A 16,067-nucleotide genomic window follows, 5' to 3' on the forward strand; every position below is an offset into this window, starting at 1 on the left:
GGCCCCCGGCCCAGCCTCAGCATCCCGCAGGGCCCGAGCGTTTCTTTCTGTTTTGCTTTTGGGCCAGCCACGCCCGGCGTGCTCAGGAGTTCCTCCCGGCGGCCTCCGGGGACCGTCCCGGTACCGCGTGCGAGCGAGCGCCCTGCCCGCTCACTTTCACTTCGGTCTCCGGGGCTTCCTGGGTGCTGCTCGCAGAGTGACAGGGCTCAGGCCGCCAACACTCCCCTCCCGCGGGCCCAGCTGTGCGGCCCCGTGTGGTCTCCAAGCCCTGCGGGACTCCCTCCACAAATCTGAACCAGGTGCACCCCGCCCCGGCGGCTGGGGCAGAGACCCTCCCCCTTCCTCAAGCCCCTGGAGGGAGGGGAATGGCTCCTGGGACGGGGGGTGCAGTGAGGGGTCCCAGGCAGCAGTTTGTCCCCGCCATCCCTTTGGGGGCTTGCCCCACCAACCCTCCCCGGATTCAGCTTCCTGGTCTGCAAAACTAGAGGGGCTAATGCGGTGGAGAGATGAGAAAGGTCTGGAGGAGGTTTGTCAGTCCCTCTCTGCTGGGTGCCCCTGAACACTGGTCAGCCTGGCGCAGCAGGCACGCATGGGGAGCTATTAGCCCAGGTCCAGGGGCAGGACAGGCTCTATTTCTCGGGGCCCTGCTGGTCACACTTGGGTCCTCCTAACCCAGCGCTGTAGCTCCCGCGCCTGACCCCTTTGTCCAGGGGACGTATTTTCCCCCAGAATCCAGGAGCGGGGAAAGAGTGGTTTTGTTCATTTCCTCTCTGGGTCGCCTCTGGACAGATTCCTGGATGACCCATGACCAGTCAGGCACCAGGTAACAGGCAAGGGGCTTGTGGGGCATTTCTGTAGGAGTGCAGGAGAACTGTGGCCCAGCTGCCAGGTCAGGACCAGAAACGCCCTGGAGTGTCCCGGGGTTCCCTCTTGGAGGTGAACCCCCTCGCGCTACAGCCTGGGGGGGGGGAACAGCACTGCATGAGCACTTGTCCCCTCAGGGAGCAGTGAGGTGCTGGGATGCCCAGTTCCAGCCCTGACCTGCTCACCTTCCAGAGGCGTGTCCTGGATGGAGGTCTCCCACTGGACCAGAAGTACCTAAGCCCCCTTCTAGGTATCAGGGGACACTCTACGTGCCCACTTGCAGGATGGGTGGCTAATAGCTGGCTGGGGGCTTGCAGGTACCTGGGATTGGAGTGGCCGGACTAGGCAATGGGGGCTTTTGGGGGGGCAGCCTGGTGGCCCACCTGCCACTCAAACCGGAGCCCCGAGGAGTTGGGAGACACGGAGCAGGGACCCCTCGCCATCTGCCCGGGGACTCCCCTGTCCTGGAAACCAGCCTAGGTCACTGGTCACTGCCCAGGTCCTGGCGTGAGTTCTGGGAACCCTCTGAAAGCTTTCACCGCGGGCGAGAGCTGGAAGGGCTTCCTTCGAACTGGCTTTGCATAATTCTGGTCAGACCTGAACCAGACTGGCAGGAATCACCCCTTCTGGCACGGCTATTGGTGATGCTGAGACCGCGGGGCGGCCGGGATGGCGGTGTGCACGGCGAGGGGGGGAGGGGGGAGAGAAAGCAAGGCACAGAGGAAGGGGCAAGGCCTGAGCCGTGCTTTTCATTAAAAAATAGTGCTCTTTATTATAAATTACTGAAAGACTTCTCTGAATATAAATATAAATATGTGCAAAGTTTGACTTGGATGGGTATTTTGTTCACTTCAAGCATCTCCGAACAGCCTCGAAGGCCTGGGGGGAGGGGGACTAGAGGTGGAATCTTTATAAAAGACAGAGTGATTGAGGCAGATTGTAAACATTATTACAAAACAATGACGGTAAAACTGAACAAAATAACAGAAAAATAAACACCCCAACTCACTGCTGCCGCCCCCAATACCTGACACAGAAAACTTTGTGTTACCCCCCAAACGCGGTTCCAGGTAATTCCCCTGCGGCTACATTCCTGTAAGCATCTCTGATCAGTGCTGGGGGCGGGGCAGCGGGGGCTGGAGGCAGCGCCCTCCCCCACCCCCAGGAAGGGGGGGGGAACGTGAGACCTGCTTCCCCGCCCGTGCCACCGAGGGTGGGCAGTGGGGCCCCCAGAACCCCCCACCTCCGGCGGGGCCGGCTGAGTGCGGCCTTCCGTGTGCCGGCCCCGATCCCAGGACAGGGAGCATTTAAGGCAAATCTCCTGGCAGCAAGGAGGCTCGAAGTGGGGGTCCCCATCGTGGGTCAGGGGTCAGAGGCGGCTACTCACTGCGTCCCCCAAGGGCAGAGGACAGTGCAGCACCCGGGCAGCCCCATGGCTTCTCCCTTAAAACGGAAGAAGGCGCCTGGACTCGGGGTGAGCCGGCTCTGGGCTCTGGGCTGGGGGCATACCCCCGGGGAGGCTGAGGGGGGCCCTCCCCCGCAGCCGGCGGCCACCCCCCCTCCCCGGGCTGGGGCCCCCCCCCCCTCGTCGTGGTGGCCGCTTCCTTGACCGGCCTGCTGTCCCTGGGGACCCCCCGCACCTCTTACCTACCCTTCCCCAGGCCTGCTCAGGTTTAAAGCTCGTTTCCGACCCAACAAGTTCCACTGGGAAGTCTGCAGACCCCCATGCCTGGCAGTCCTCCGGCGCCCCAGGTGTGTCGGCAGAGGCGCAGGGGGGCGGCGCGGGCCCCCGAGGGGCGCTCAGGACGCCTTCCAGCTCCGTGGGCTCCGTGGGGCTGCGGCCGGGCTGTCCTGCCCGATTCGTGTGTGCTTACACCAGACACGGCCGGGGGGCGGGCACCCGGGCGGCGGCTCCCTAGAGCGGGGCGTCATACTGATCCAGGAACTCGCGGATGGGCCCGGGCAGCTGGGTGACCTTCTCGTAGGCGCCCAGGTGACCGTTGACCGTCTTCCGACAGAGATGCTGGAGCGTGGCCACGTTGGAGGAGAGGGGCCGGCTCAGGACCAGGGGGATCTTCTCGCCCCCCGAGTAGATGTAGTAGGCTCTGCGGGGCGGCGCCCCGGGGGGCGGCGGCGGCGCGGCGGGTTCGGAGGGCGCCGGGGGCGCGGCGGGGGCGCCGGGGGGCGGCATGTAGTGGTGCACCAGCTTGAGCACGCAGTCGAAGCGCGGCACGGGCTGCGTGCTCCGGGGGTCGCTCTGCAGCGCGAAGCTGCCGCCCTCGCACTGGATGCGCAGGTTCTTGGTGCCCGACTGCGTCTTGACGCTGAGCGTGAAGAAGTGGCGCTGGTCCGAGCTGTCGCGGATGAGGAAGGTGCCGGCCGGCTCGGCGCTGAGCAGGAGGTTGGCCTCGCCGCCCGTCACGGCGCTCCAGTAGAAGCCGCTCTCCTGCAGCTTGCGCACGGCGTTCACCACCAGCTGGTACTCGCTCTTGGAGCTGAAGGTCTTGAGGCGCAGGCTGGCGTCCAGCGGGCGGCTCATCCCGGCGGCGGGAAACTTGCTGTGGGTGACCATGGCGCACGGAGCCGGCGCGGGTCTGCGCGGGTCTGCGCGGCGGCGGCGGCGGCGGCGGCGGCGGCTCGGCGGCTCGGCGGCCTGGCCCGGCGGCCGCTACCGCATCCCGGGGGGCTGCGGGGAGGAAGGCGCCGCGTGAGTGCCGGGAGCGCAGCCGGGGCGCGGGGCGCGCGGGGGCCCCGGGGACGCGGCGCGCGCCGGGGCCCGGGGGAGGGGACCCGCGCGCGCGGCCCGACGGCGCCGTGCCGGGAGCCCGGACCTCCGCCCGGGCCCGGCTTCGGCGCGCCCTGCCGGGAACGGCCCGCGGAGGGGAGGGCAGGGAGACCGGGAAAGGCGCACCCCTGCCCGGCCCGCGCGCCCCTCCGTGGATCCTACCTGGTCCCCAAGTGCGATCGCGGCGGCGGCGGCGGGCCTGGGGCTGGGGCTGGGGCTGCGCGGCGGCGCCCACCGGGGCCCGCGCGCGCGTCCCGGCTCGGCGGGCGCCCCCGCCCCCTGCGCCCCGGCTCGGCGGGGCAGGCGCGGCGCGGCGCGGCGGAGCGAGCGGGCCGGGCCGGACCGGGCGCGGCGGCAGCGGCGGCGGCGGCGCGGGCAGGCGGCGCGGGAGTCGGCGGGGCCGCGGCCCGCGCGGGTATATAGCGGCGCCCCGCCCCCCGGTTCCTGGAAGCGCGGCCGGCCTTTCTGTAATGTTTAGTCACTACGCCGGCGGGGAGGGGCCGGGGCGGGCCGGGGCTGCCCGACCGCGCGCCCAGACAAAGCGCCGCGCTGGGCCGCCCGGCAGCTGCGGGGCGCAGCGCCAGCCCCGGCGGCGCGTTCCTGGCAGCGGCCCCTCCCCCGCCCCGCCCCGCCCCCCGCCCATTCACACTTTCCCCCTCCCGGCGCTTTCGGGCAGGGGCGGGGGCGCGCTGCCGGGAGGCGGGCGCGCGAGGGAGGCGCGGGGCCCGCTCGGACCCGCGCGGGCCCCCAGCCCGGGCCGCCCGCGTGGCGCCCGCCCGCCCGTCGGCCCGCCGCGCGGCTCTCCACGGCCGCGCCGCCCGGGCCCCGGCCCCCACGGACCGAGCCGGCCCCGCGCGTCGGGGGCTCCTCGCGCGTCCCTGGGGCCGGGCCGGGCCGGGCCGGGACCACACCCCGCGCGCGCCGCGCCCGCTAGAGGGCGCCCCGGAGTCGGAGTGGAGCGCCGCCGGGACGCGCGCGCCCCGGGGACTTTGGGGGCACCTGCCCGGGCAGCGGTGACGGTGGCGGGGGCCTGCGCGAGCGACCACGCAGGTTTCCGGAAAGTCGTGCCCAGGGCTGCGCTCTCATCGCCCACAGGGCTCTCTCGGGGATGGAGGCGCTCCCTCCTTCCCTGCGGGGGACCGACCCGGTGGTCACTTCCGTGCCAGTGACCTGGCCCCTGCCTAGAGCCCTCCTCCTCCTCCTCCTCATTCTCGACGGGAGCGGGAAGCCCCCACCCCGCCCGCCTCGGTGGGTCCTGGCCCCCTCCCCAAAGACTGCGGGGACCAGCTGCGGTCTGAGCACGACCCCCCAACCTCTTTGGGGTTCTGTGTGACCTGGAAAACAGGACTGGTGGCCTTCCCTCTCCAAACCCCAAACTAAGCATTAAAAGGATGGAGGGGCCGGAGCCAGGGCACAGCAGACAAGGCATTTACCTTGCACACTGCCCACATGGGTCCGATCCTCAGCACCCGCTATAGCCCCCGGAATCCCACCAGGAGTGATCCCTGAGCACTATGCCAGGAGTAAACCCAGGGCACCTCTGGGTGTGACCCCGAACCCCAAAATTAATTAATTCAAGACTTGGGGCAGAGAAATAGTACAGGGGAAAAGCACCGTGCATATGTGCCAACAGTTTCATTCCAGGCACCCCATTGGAGTGATCCCTCAGCCCTCCAGGAGTGACCTGGGAGCACAGCCGGGAGTGACCCCTGAGCCCAGCTGTAGGCAACCCCTGCCCCCACCCCACACAAACTGGTAGGTCTGCCACGGAGGGCCAGAGAGACAGTGGATCTGGTCGAGAGCTTGTCAGCACACAGCCAACCCGTGTTCACTCCCCGGCATCCCATAGGGTCCCCCAGCACCTCGAGGAGTAATTTCTGAGTGCAGAGCCAGGAATAAGCCCTGGGTATCGCCAGGTGTGACCCCAACCCCTCTCCACCCTCCAAAAAGAAGGTGCCACAAGGGTCCGCATTCTAGTTCGTTCTGCCTTGGCTGCTCTGGTGTTGTGTTGGGGTGCGTGATGCCAGGGCGGGGTGGGGGGGCGGTTCCTCTTGGTAGGTGGCAATTGCTCCTGGCCAGCTTTCTCTGGCCCTTTGAGCCATCTCCCCTTTGGGTACCGTTTGGCCAGCAACAGGGACCAGGAGTCTGCTGGCCCCTGGGCACTGGGCATGGCACCAGGCTGCCAGCACAGCACGTGTCTGGCTTTATGTAGTGGCAGTGTGCTGGACACCTAAGGTGCTGGGCACTGGTGGGGGCACAGGGAATAGTGTGTGACACAAAAGCCCCTGGGCAGGGCCTGCTAACCCAGTGAGCCCAGCCCCAGCCCCAGGCTGGAATTTTTTTTTTTTTTTTTTTGCTTTTTGGGTCACACCCTGTGATGCACAGGGGTTACTCCTGGCTCTGCACTCAAGAATTACTCCTGGAGGTGCTCAGGGGCATATGGGATGCTGGAAATCGAACCTGGGTTGGCCGTGTGCAAGGCAAACGCCCTACCCGCTGTGCTATTGCTCCAGCCCCCCAGGCTGGAAATTTAAGGTTGACCAAAAACCCATGATGCCTGCAGGCTAATGAAGCAGGAATTTGGGTTTTGGTTATTTTTTTTAATGTTTGTTTGTTTTCCTTTGTTTTTGTTTTTGTCTTTTTTTTTTCTTTTTGGGTCACATCCTTGATCAAGGGTTACTCCTGGCTTTGACTCAGGAATTACTCCTTGCGGTGCTCGGGGACCCTATGGGATGCTGGGAATCGAACCCAGGTCAGCCGTGTGCAGGGCAAACACCCTCCCCGCTGTACTATCGCCCCAGCCCTCTTTTTCCGTTTGTGGTCTGGGACCGCCCTCAGGATGCTCCGGGGGCTACCCTGCCTCAATAATCCAACGGTCTCTCCCATCGGTGTTAGGGAGGGGGCGATCGTGCGTGCCAGGGCTCGAACCCTGGCCTCCTGCAGAACCTGTGCTCCAGCACGCCCCTCCCCCAGCTCCCCCTCTGGTCCTTCGAGTTCTTTTCTCCTCTATTGATTATGAGGGAAAACGCGGCCTGAATGCGTGCTTCTGGGATGAGCCTCGTGCGGACAAGGAGACTCCCAGGAAGGGCTGGAGTTAATGGACAGGAAAGTGCCTTGTGAATGACCACGCTCTGACGCGAGGCGGCTTCATTCACCGTCTGCGCAAAGCCTCAGTGAGAGTGACCAGAGGTGTTGCATGGCCTCCGCAGGGGACAGGCGGGAACAGGACAAGGAAGGGGGGAGGGCGAGAGAGCCAGGCCCCCGGGATGGGGAGTTTAGGGTCCCCTCCTCTCCCAGGAGGCTTCCCGCCCCTTCTGCTGTTGTTGCTGTTTTGGGTTTAGGGCTACACCCAGTGGTGTTCAGGGATTACTCCTGATTCTGTGCTCAGGGCTGGCTCCCGGCGGTGCTCAGGGGACCCTGTGTGTACCAGGGTGAGTGGGTGCCGCGAGCACCTTCCCCCGGCTCTTCTCTCCAGTCCCCGGGAGCTGCAGACACGTCGCCGCTGGGACCCCCGCCCAGAATGTGCTCCGGGAACCTTTGGGTCTCCATCCCTCAGAGGCCGCCCAGAGAAGCCCCAGGGGTCTTCCTGGGGGCTGCCTGCTGGGTGGGGGCTCCGAGGCCCGGGTGCAAGGAGCTGTTCCCTTGCGGCCTTTCTCACGCCTGCTCCCGGCTCTGCTGGGAATCCTGATTCCAGGCAGTCTTGCTCATACCGAGACGGAGCCGGCTGCCGTCGCCGGGGGAAGCCCGCCGTGGTCTCGGTGGCTCCATTGAGTCACAGCGTGACCAACGAGCTGCTGCTTCCCCAAAGCTCGCAGATGGGCACCCAGACCCCCCGCCCGCAGCAGGAAGTGTGGACAGCTGGGGAAATCAAGGGTCCAGGCGGCCAGATGATCTCCAGGTCCTGGGGGCAGGCCCCGGGCTCCCGTTATGGGGTCTCCTGGGCAGCCATGGTGGGAAACCCTTCCTCAGAGTTACTCGGGCCCCTGCTGCCCCCTGCCCTGTGCCCCTTCCTGACCCTTCCGCTAGCTCCTGCTTCTCCCCGCCCTTGGGGGTGCACGCGGGCCTGGCCCCGCCCCCTGACCCCCCCTTTCCCAGGCTGATTCAGGGAAGATGCTGCAGCCCCCCAGGATGCAGCTGTGCTCTGGTCCCTTCCACCCAGGTGGTCTCGGGTCTGTGGTGGGGGAGGGGCCAAAGCTGGAGGGTTCCAGGCTCTGCTGACCCCCAGCGTCTCCTGCTGGCTTCAGACAATCCCCAGGGTGGCAGGAGGCGGATGAAGTCCATGGCCAGTGGCCACAGGCGGCTGGGGCGCTTGGTGGCCTTGGCTCCTGCGGGAGGGGCGGGGCGGCTGATGAAAAGGCTGCGGTGGTGTCTGCTGTGGAGGCATTCTTTCAGGCTGACATTCCAGGCCGCTGGCCTCTGGCATTTCCCAGAAAAAGTGCCGAGGGGAGGGGAAAAAAAAACTCACCCACCCGCCTGCCCTGCCCGGCCCTTCTCGGATTGCGCTTTCCCGCTATGCAGGGGCGGGGCGGGGCGGCCCAGCTCTCTGCCCACAGAGGGGCGTGGGGGTGCCCAGGAGGGTGCAGAGACTAGGAAGGGTGCAGGACCTCTCCCACCGGGACCCAGGAGCCCGCCTTTACCCCAGGGTCAGAGTGGGAAGTGGGCTGGGAGCCAGCAAGTTGCCAGGGACTCCCTGACCCGACAGCACCCCAGGCTCCGTCCGTCTGTCTGTCCCGGACAGGACGGGCCTCTCTCTGCTCCCACCCACGCGCGCGGCCACTCTGCCCAGGAGCAGACAGCAGGGCAGCTGGCCCTTCCGGGAGGGACCCACTGCCGGGCGGAGTCACCCCGGGAGGCTGAGGAGAAGCTGGCTCCTGGGAGGTCCTGCCCATGTCTCAGCTGCCCTTGCAGAGTCACTCATGTGCACACGCGTGCGTGTGTGTAGGCATGCTGCTGTATGCATGTAAGTGCATTGCACATGTGCATGCATGTGTGTACCATGAGTGTGTGTGTGTCCATATCTGTGCATGTTTGTAGCCATGCATGTAGGTACATGTACAGTCTCTTGTGTACACATGTGCAGTGTATGTCTTTACAGTGCATATGTGTAAGCACCCATGTGCACATACTATGCATAAACACCACCACGCAAGCTTGTGACATGCATGTATGAGCATGAATGTACATATGCACGTATCCATGGATGCATGTACATGTACATACACATGTGTATGCACATATGTCTTGTGTGCACGTGCATATGCGGATTGCATGTGTGTGACGGACATGTGTGGAGGTGTGCCTGTATGTGTGCAAGCAATTCTTTTCTTGGGGGGGTTACACCCGGCAATGCACAGGGGTTACTCCTGGCTCTGCACTCAGGAATTATTCCTGGCGGTGCTCGTGAACAATATGGGATGCTGGGACTCGAACCCGGGTCGGTTATGTGCAAGGCAAACGGCCTACCCGCTGTGCTATCACTCCAGCCCCAGCAAGTCTTATATACAAGTGCTTGCTCACATGTGCACACATGCATGTGTGTACATGTATATGTGCACATGTGGTTGTTCACACCTATGTGCGTATTCCTTTCCACATGGCCTGCTGTCCCTGGCGGAAACCAGATGGTGGGCAGAGCATGGGGGCCTCCTGTAGCTCGTACCTGGGAGGACCCCAGGAAGCTGACATTGTGGGGGTTTGTCACACATTCAGTGCGTGGGGGAGTTCCGGGCAGGTGACAGGCTCTGTGTCCAGGTGGGTCTGAGGGAGCGGTGGGGTGGGGCTCCCCGCTCCAGAGGGAGATGCTCAGGGGTGAGGTACCCTGCTCCCCCCTGCTCACATGCCCTGCCCCTCCGTGGGCATTCACTCGACCGCCCGGGTTGGGTGCAGCATCTCACCTGGGGGTCCGTGGGGCCCACAGAACCCTCTGAGCCCCTGCAGTGGTGAAGATTCTGCCCGACGGTCCAGCCCTGCAGCAGGTGGACCCTGCTAAAGCCCCCCTGCCTGCCGCCAAGAAAGAAGAGCAGCCTGCTTGCATGGAAGGGCTTTCATCCTCTTGGGCACCGAGCCTGTTCCTTGCGCCCTCAGCATGCCGCCAGGGCATGCCAGCTGCCAGCGCCAGCGGTGCCAGGGTCCCCGAGCTCTGGAAGGTTCTGGGTCTTTTGAGAAGGTCCACCTCCTGTCACAGGGGAGGGCAAGCAGGTGAATTGCAGCTGCATTAAGTCCTCTGAAGGTGGTCTCGGGGGAGGCTGTGAGAACCTGTGGCGAGAGTCCCCAAAGGAGTGACAGCCCCTCTGCCTCCCTGTCCTTCACTCCCTTCCTAGTCCTAAGCCCCTGATCCCCCTTCAGCGGGTTGCCAGGGCTGAGACCCCCGGCATAACCTGGACCTTGATCACGCGTGTTACACATGAGCAGCCCGGGCTTGTGGGCCACAGTCACGAGGCGTGGACAGGCGTGGGACCCTCTAGGGCCAGCCCAGCTCTCCCTGGACGCTTGGACAGGTCAGCGGGCCACGGTGCCTCCAGTCTGTGCAGTGGCAGCCGTGATGGGGGTTGGCACTGAGCCCACGGCCATGCTGAGTGGACAGGAAGGAGCTGGGAACATTTGTGGACACGTGTGAATTCCAAGCTTTCTTGGGGAAAAAAATCAACAGGGCAGGCAGCAGGGCGCCCACAATGGGCCCTCCACTGGCCCTTGGCACGCCTCGGGGGCCCTTCGAGCTCCAAGCAGGTTCCTGGCCTGAGCGTCAGGGACTATCCCCTCCATAGTCCCACAGCCTTGCCAGTGTGGTCCCCGCTCAGTGTGGCCCCCCAACAAAAACAAACAAGACAGGGGCCAGAGCAATAGTCTAGTGGGCTGGCACTTGCCCTCTGCACACGGCAGCCCAGAGGGTCCCCTGGTCCTGCCAGGAGATCGTCCTGAGTGCAGAGCCAGAAGAGAGCTCTGAGCATCACCAGGTGTGGCCAACAAACAAACAAGCAAACAAACCGGCCTCTCCTGCTGCCAGCACCCTCCCGGGACCCCGGGAGTCCGGCCTTGTACTTCACGCTGAGCTAACAGGCAGGAAGAGGCTTGATTCTGAGTCTCTTCCTAAATGCCAGAAACACATCCTTCCAGCACGTTCTTACCTACCTCCAGTTGCTCTTTTTTTTTTCCCCTTTTTGGGTCACACCCAGCAACTCTCATGGGGTTATTCCTGGCTCTGCACTCAGGGATTACTCCTGGTGGGGCTCGGGGAACCCTCTGGGATGCCGGAGATCGGACCTGGGTCGGCCACATGCAAGGCGAATGCTCTTCCTGCTGTGCTATCACTCGGGTTGGTCTGTTTTGACCTCACTCTGGGCAAGCCTTGTCCTGAGCAGGGACCTGAGGCTAGTGCCCGCGTGGCCTCCCTGGGGAACCCAGGCAGGGGAAGGCCGAAGGTGACAGTGGAGGTTGGGGTGGGGGCTCAGCCAGGGCACCCCCCAGCAGGACCCGGGGTTCCCTGGGATATGACTGGCCGCAATCACGAGGAGGTGGCGGCAGCCCCAGGCTGGGGTGGCACTGGCCAGTGGCCAGGCCACAAGAGGCCACTGCGCCCTGGAACTGAACGATGCATTTATCTCTCCCCGGTGACCAGAGGCAAACCCGTGTGCCCTGCCCAGGAGGCACTTCCAGACATCTGGGCTCTGGCTGCAGCTTGATGAAATGCCAGATTATCCCAGGCCTCTGTGTGGGCAGGAGTCATTGAGTAATAGGTGTTTTGTTCTGCGGATGACAAGATTTTCGACATGGAAGTTTTAAAGGGGAAGCGTGAAAACCTTGCCCCCCCCCCCCCCCCGCCCCATGCCTATCGACTTGTTCCTCACAGCCTTGGGCACCAGGGGCCTCGCCAGGGTCTGAGGCACTCGGGGCCCCAGGCCCGGCTGGGGCTGTGCGGGGTTGGTGGGCACTGTATGGAGCCAGGATGGCTGTTTGTCCTGTGTGCCCAGCTGTGCGGTCACATCCCCAAGCCTATAAAGCACAGACTGTCCGTGTGTGTGTGTGTATGTGTGTGTGTGTGTGTGTGTTGGAGGGGTGCTCGCGCCTCACATGCCCAGGCCTGAATGTGATCCTGGGCACTGTGGGGCCTCCCTTGGGTGGGTCCTGGTGGTCCCCAAGTGCTGGGCTGGAGCAGTGCCGTCAGCATGGAGCATGTGGTCCTCCCCTGGCTTCCCCGAGCACCCCTCCCCCACATTTGTCACTGGCCTTTTTAAGAAACACTTTGCTAGGCTGGAGAGGTAGCACAGCAGGTAGGGTGCTGACCCAGGTTCCATCCCGTACAGTCCCCTGGCCACCACCAGGAGTGATCCCTGGGCTCAGAGTCAGCCAGGAGTAAGCCCTGAGCACTGTTGGGTAGGCCCCTCAAACTAAACATAGCACTGTACTGCAGCACTGTCCTCCCATTGTTCAACGATTTGCTCGAGTGGGCACTAGTAACGTCTCCATTGTGAGACTGGTTGTTACTATTTTTGGCATATCAAATACGCCACGGGGAGCTTGCCAGGTTCTGAGGTTTTGGATACTATTGGTAGCTTGCCGGGCTCTCCAAGAGGGACGGAGGAATCGAACCCCGGTCGGCCACATGCAAGGCAAAAGCCCTACCTGCTGTGCTATTGCTCCAGCCCCCAAACCAAACATAAAGAAAATAAAGAGAAGCTTTGCCAGGACTGGAGAGAGAGTACAGGGGTTAAGGGATTTGCCTTGTATGTTGCAGGCCTGGATTCGATCCCTGGCATTATATGTGGTCCCATGATCCTGCCAGAAGTGATCCCTGAGCACTGTCCAGAGTGACTCAAACTCCACCTTTCCCCCCCTCACAAAGAAACCTTTGCCCACCTAGTCCCAGGAGTGAGACGATGCCAGAGAGACCTTAGTCAGGGGCCTGTTGCCAGTGAAACCACAGAAAGGCTCCGCATGATATCCTGGGTTGGGAGGGTGAATGGGGCTTGTGAAGGCGGGAGAAGACTGGGGGGCAGAGGGAAGATTCGGGGCCCAGGTGTGCTAACCCCCAACCCGGGCTTGAGCTGGCAGCTTTGAAGGGAACAAGTGGCCTGCGGGTCTGTGACCTCCAGCTTGTTCGACCTGCCTGGGTGCCCACAGAGCTCTGGGGAAACCGAGAGAACCACCTCAGAAACACAGATGACGTCACAGCCCCAAACGGAGGCCCTCGTGTTCCTCTGTTGGGGCCCCACGCCACATGTGTGGGGGGGGCATGTGTCGGGCACGGAGCCCAGGTTGCCCTGGGCGGGCCTCAGTGCTGAGCATTAAGTCACCGGGAAGGAGACAGCCGTGGCCTGGGAGCTCGTGGCAGGGCTGGAAAGCAGGGGGGAGGAGCCGCAGGGGTGCAGAGAGGGGAGCGTGGGTTTGGTCCCTGGCACTGACAGTAAAAAGAAGAGGGCCGGAGTGATAAGGCAGCGGGGAGGGCGTTTGCCTTGCATGTGGCCAACCCAAGTTCAATCCGTGACATCCCAGAGGATCCCCTGAGCACTGCCAGGAGTGATTTCTGAGCACAAAGCCAGGAGTAAGCCCTGAGCATCGCCAGGTGTGACCAAAAAAAAAAAAAAAAGAAGACGAAGAAAGAAGAAAGGAAACATCAGACTGGAAGGTAGAATGGGGTCAGATGCCGACTCCATACTGACTTAGACCCCCTCAGTGCTCAGCTGTGCCCTCAGGAGAGAAGCAGGTGCTCACTGGTACTCGCTGCTGGGGGAGTTTCCCGCCCAAGGTAGGCGAGGGACCGGGCTGTGCCTTCCTCTTTCTGGAACTGACCCTCGCCCGTAGTCGGGAGAGACCCTTCCTCCTAGGGCGTGAATCACAGGCGGCCAGACACGTCCTCAGCACAGGATTTCCGGGAGCTTCCTGCCTGGGCCCCCGGCCTGCCGTCGGGGCTGTGGCCCACCAGCCTTGACGTCAGCACCCTGTCCGTGACTGGATTTCCTTTTTCCTTTTGGGAAGACCTGCTGTCTCTCACCCTCACCCTGGCACCTCCTGTGTGGGAAGGGGGGGCGGGGAGGGGGCTGCAGGCTGCCCGAGGCGCCTTCCCGTCCAGGGGCCTCAACGGGAGGGCGGCCGGAGGGGTGTGGGCCCCCCGTGCCCACCCCGGCCCACCCTGCAGGCGCCCTTCCCATGCCTGCACGATGGTGGGAAGAAGGCCCTCTCCCCGTCTTCTCACACACCAGCCCTGAGACACCTCCTGGAAACGCTCTGCGGTCAGCACGTCACCGTGGGCAAAGTTGCTCAATCCCCAAGAACATGATTTGAAACTTGTGTCTCGTCCTTGAATGCACGTGTCCCTGGGCGCGTGGGGTTCCCTCACCTCCCCCACCCCCGCTGGAGGCCTGTCTCGAACGGTCCCTGAAGGAGAGAGGGCCTGGAGTGTGGCTTCCCAGGGTCCTGGGCGGCCTGTGTGCTGCTCAGGCTCTGCTCTGCGTGGGTGACCGTTATTTACTTCCTGTCAGAAGTTCCTCCAACTCCGTGAATTTTCCCGCCTCACGCAGCACAGAGGCGCATGCAGGAAGAACCCCGCAGCAGAGAGCTCTCGGAGGCCCCAAGAGCATGGCGGAGACCGACACAGCTCCCTGCCAACCAGCCTCCGCCAGCACCGTGCAAAAGTGGAACTGTGTTAGTTACTGGAAGTTAGGAAATTTGATGATTCACCACCTCGAACTCGGAAGAGCGGCATCAAATTCCACCTTGTATTTGTAAAGCTGTTCTAAGCTTAAAGGAAAAATGAAAACCGGCCTGAAATACTCACTGACTGTAAACAATTTGGAAATTCTTGAAAGCACCAAATAACCAATGTTAACATGGTGATGTATTTACTTCCAGGCTGCCTATGGGCGCGCTTTCCAATTTTTAACAACACGAGATAAACACGGTCCTTCTCTTGGAAAATTGGGTTTTACACGTAATGCCATTAAGCATTCTTCTCTCTCATCATGCTTTATTGATGCATGGTTTACCAACACAGTGGTGGGCCATTATTTATCTAGCCCGCGCCCCTGCTACTAATTGCTTCCACAGTTTTGATACGATGAACAGTGCTGAGACAACCATTCTCATCGGGAGTGAGTAACTGATTTCCTCATTTCCTCGGGACAGTTTGGCGGAATTGAACGTGGGATGTTCTTTCTGTATCCAGCTCACAACAACCTTCAGGAAAAATCAGGGTCTGAAGACTTCCTCCTGGGCTAGAGCGATAGCACAGCGGTAGGGCGTTTGCCTTGCACGCAGCCAACATGGCCGACCCGAGTTCGATTCCTCCGCCCCTCTCCGAGAGCCCGGCAAGCTACCGAGAGTATCTCGCCCACACGGCAGAGCCTGGCAAGCCACCCGTGATGTATTCGATATGCCAAACACAGTAACAACAAAATCTCCAATGGAGACGTTACTGGGCCCGCTCGAGCTCGAACAGTTTATTTATTTATTTATTTATTTTTTTGGGTCACATTCGGCAATGCTCAAGGGTTACTCCTGGCTTTGCACTCAGGAATTACTCCTGGTGGTGCTTGGGGGACCATATGGGATGCTGGGAATTGAACCCGGGTCGGCCGTGTGCAAGGCAAATGCCCTACCCGCTGTGCTATTGCTCCAGCCCCCCTCTTACAGTTTTTTTAGGGGGGTTCTTTGTGCCACACCCGGCGATGCTCAGGTCTTACTCCTGGTGCTGCATCTCAGGTCACACGGGGCTCCGAGGACCGTATGGGGTGTCGTGGATGGAACATGGGTCAGCAGTGTCCAAAACAAGTGTATTTCCTGCTGTAGTTTCCCTCCCTCCTCAGCTTTTCTGGTGTCCAAGTTCTCAACCCTTGTGGGGTCCCCAGGGAGGGACATGTCACACATCAGATCATCTCTCCTGTCAGTCAGAGTATTGCAAAATTCTTATTTTTGGGGTTTTGAGGCCACACCCAGTGGTGCTCAGGGCTTACTCCTGGCTCTGCACTCAGGATCACTCCTGGTAGGGCTCGGAGACCCTTATGGTACTGGGTGGAACCTGGCTCAGTCACGTGCAAAGTGTCTCAGCCACTGTTCTATAGCTCCTGGCCCCCCTTCCTTACTTATTTGATTATTTTTTGGTTTGGGGGCCACACCCAGCAATGCTCAGGGCTTACCCCTGGCTCTCTGCTCAGAGATCACTCCTGGCAGGTCTTTGGGACCATCTGGAGTGCTGGGAATCAAATCTGGGTTGGCCGTGTGCAAGGCAAGTGCCCTCCCCACTGTACTATCTCCTGGTCCCCTCTCCTTATTCAAAAATGAAATGAAATGAAAATGAGAAAAGAATGTTGGCAGTGCCGGGGTCTCTAACCGGGAGCCTCTGGCATGAGAGACACTCAGTCACCGCTACATACCGGGCCCTAAACATCCCCTTTTTTTAAATTAGCTAGTGCCAGAGAGATGGTCA

General features: G+C 62.2%; 2 protein-coding genes across 2 annotated transcripts in view; both read right to left on the reverse strand.

Moving 5' to 3' along the window:
• Positions 1-1,518: 1,518 nt before the first annotated feature.
• Positions 1,519-16,067, reverse strand: part of CYTH1 (cytohesin 1) — a 112,915-nt gene continuing 98,366 nt past the window's right edge. Inside the window, exon 14 of the mRNA XM_056115790.1 lies at positions 1,519-1,531. The gene's annotated coding sequence lies outside the window, so the exon portion shown is untranslated. The remainder of the gene's footprint in view (positions 1,532-16,067) is intronic.
• On the reverse strand, positions 1,617-3,559 carry SOCS3 (suppressor of cytokine signaling 3). The gene has a single exon (XM_056115797.1). The coding sequence runs from the start codon at positions 3,434-3,436 to the stop codon at positions 2,780-2,782; it is 657 nt and encodes a 218-aa protein (XP_055971772.1). The 5' UTR covers positions 3,437-3,559; the 3' UTR covers positions 1,617-2,779.

The sequence above is a fragment of the Sorex fumeus genome, unplaced genomic scaffold, assembly GCF_029834395.1.
Source record: "Sorex fumeus unplaced genomic scaffold, SorFum_2.1 ptg000029l, whole genome shotgun sequence".
In the NCBI taxonomy this organism is placed as follows: domain Eukaryota; kingdom Metazoa; phylum Chordata; class Mammalia; order Eulipotyphla; family Soricidae; genus Sorex; species Sorex fumeus.

What these genes read in the sequence shown, in the direction of transcription:
- SOCS3 (XM_056115797.1), bottom strand. Translation starts at nt 3,436, where the DNA reads ATGGTCACCCACAGCAAGTTTCCCGCCGCCGGGATGAGCCGCCCGCTG.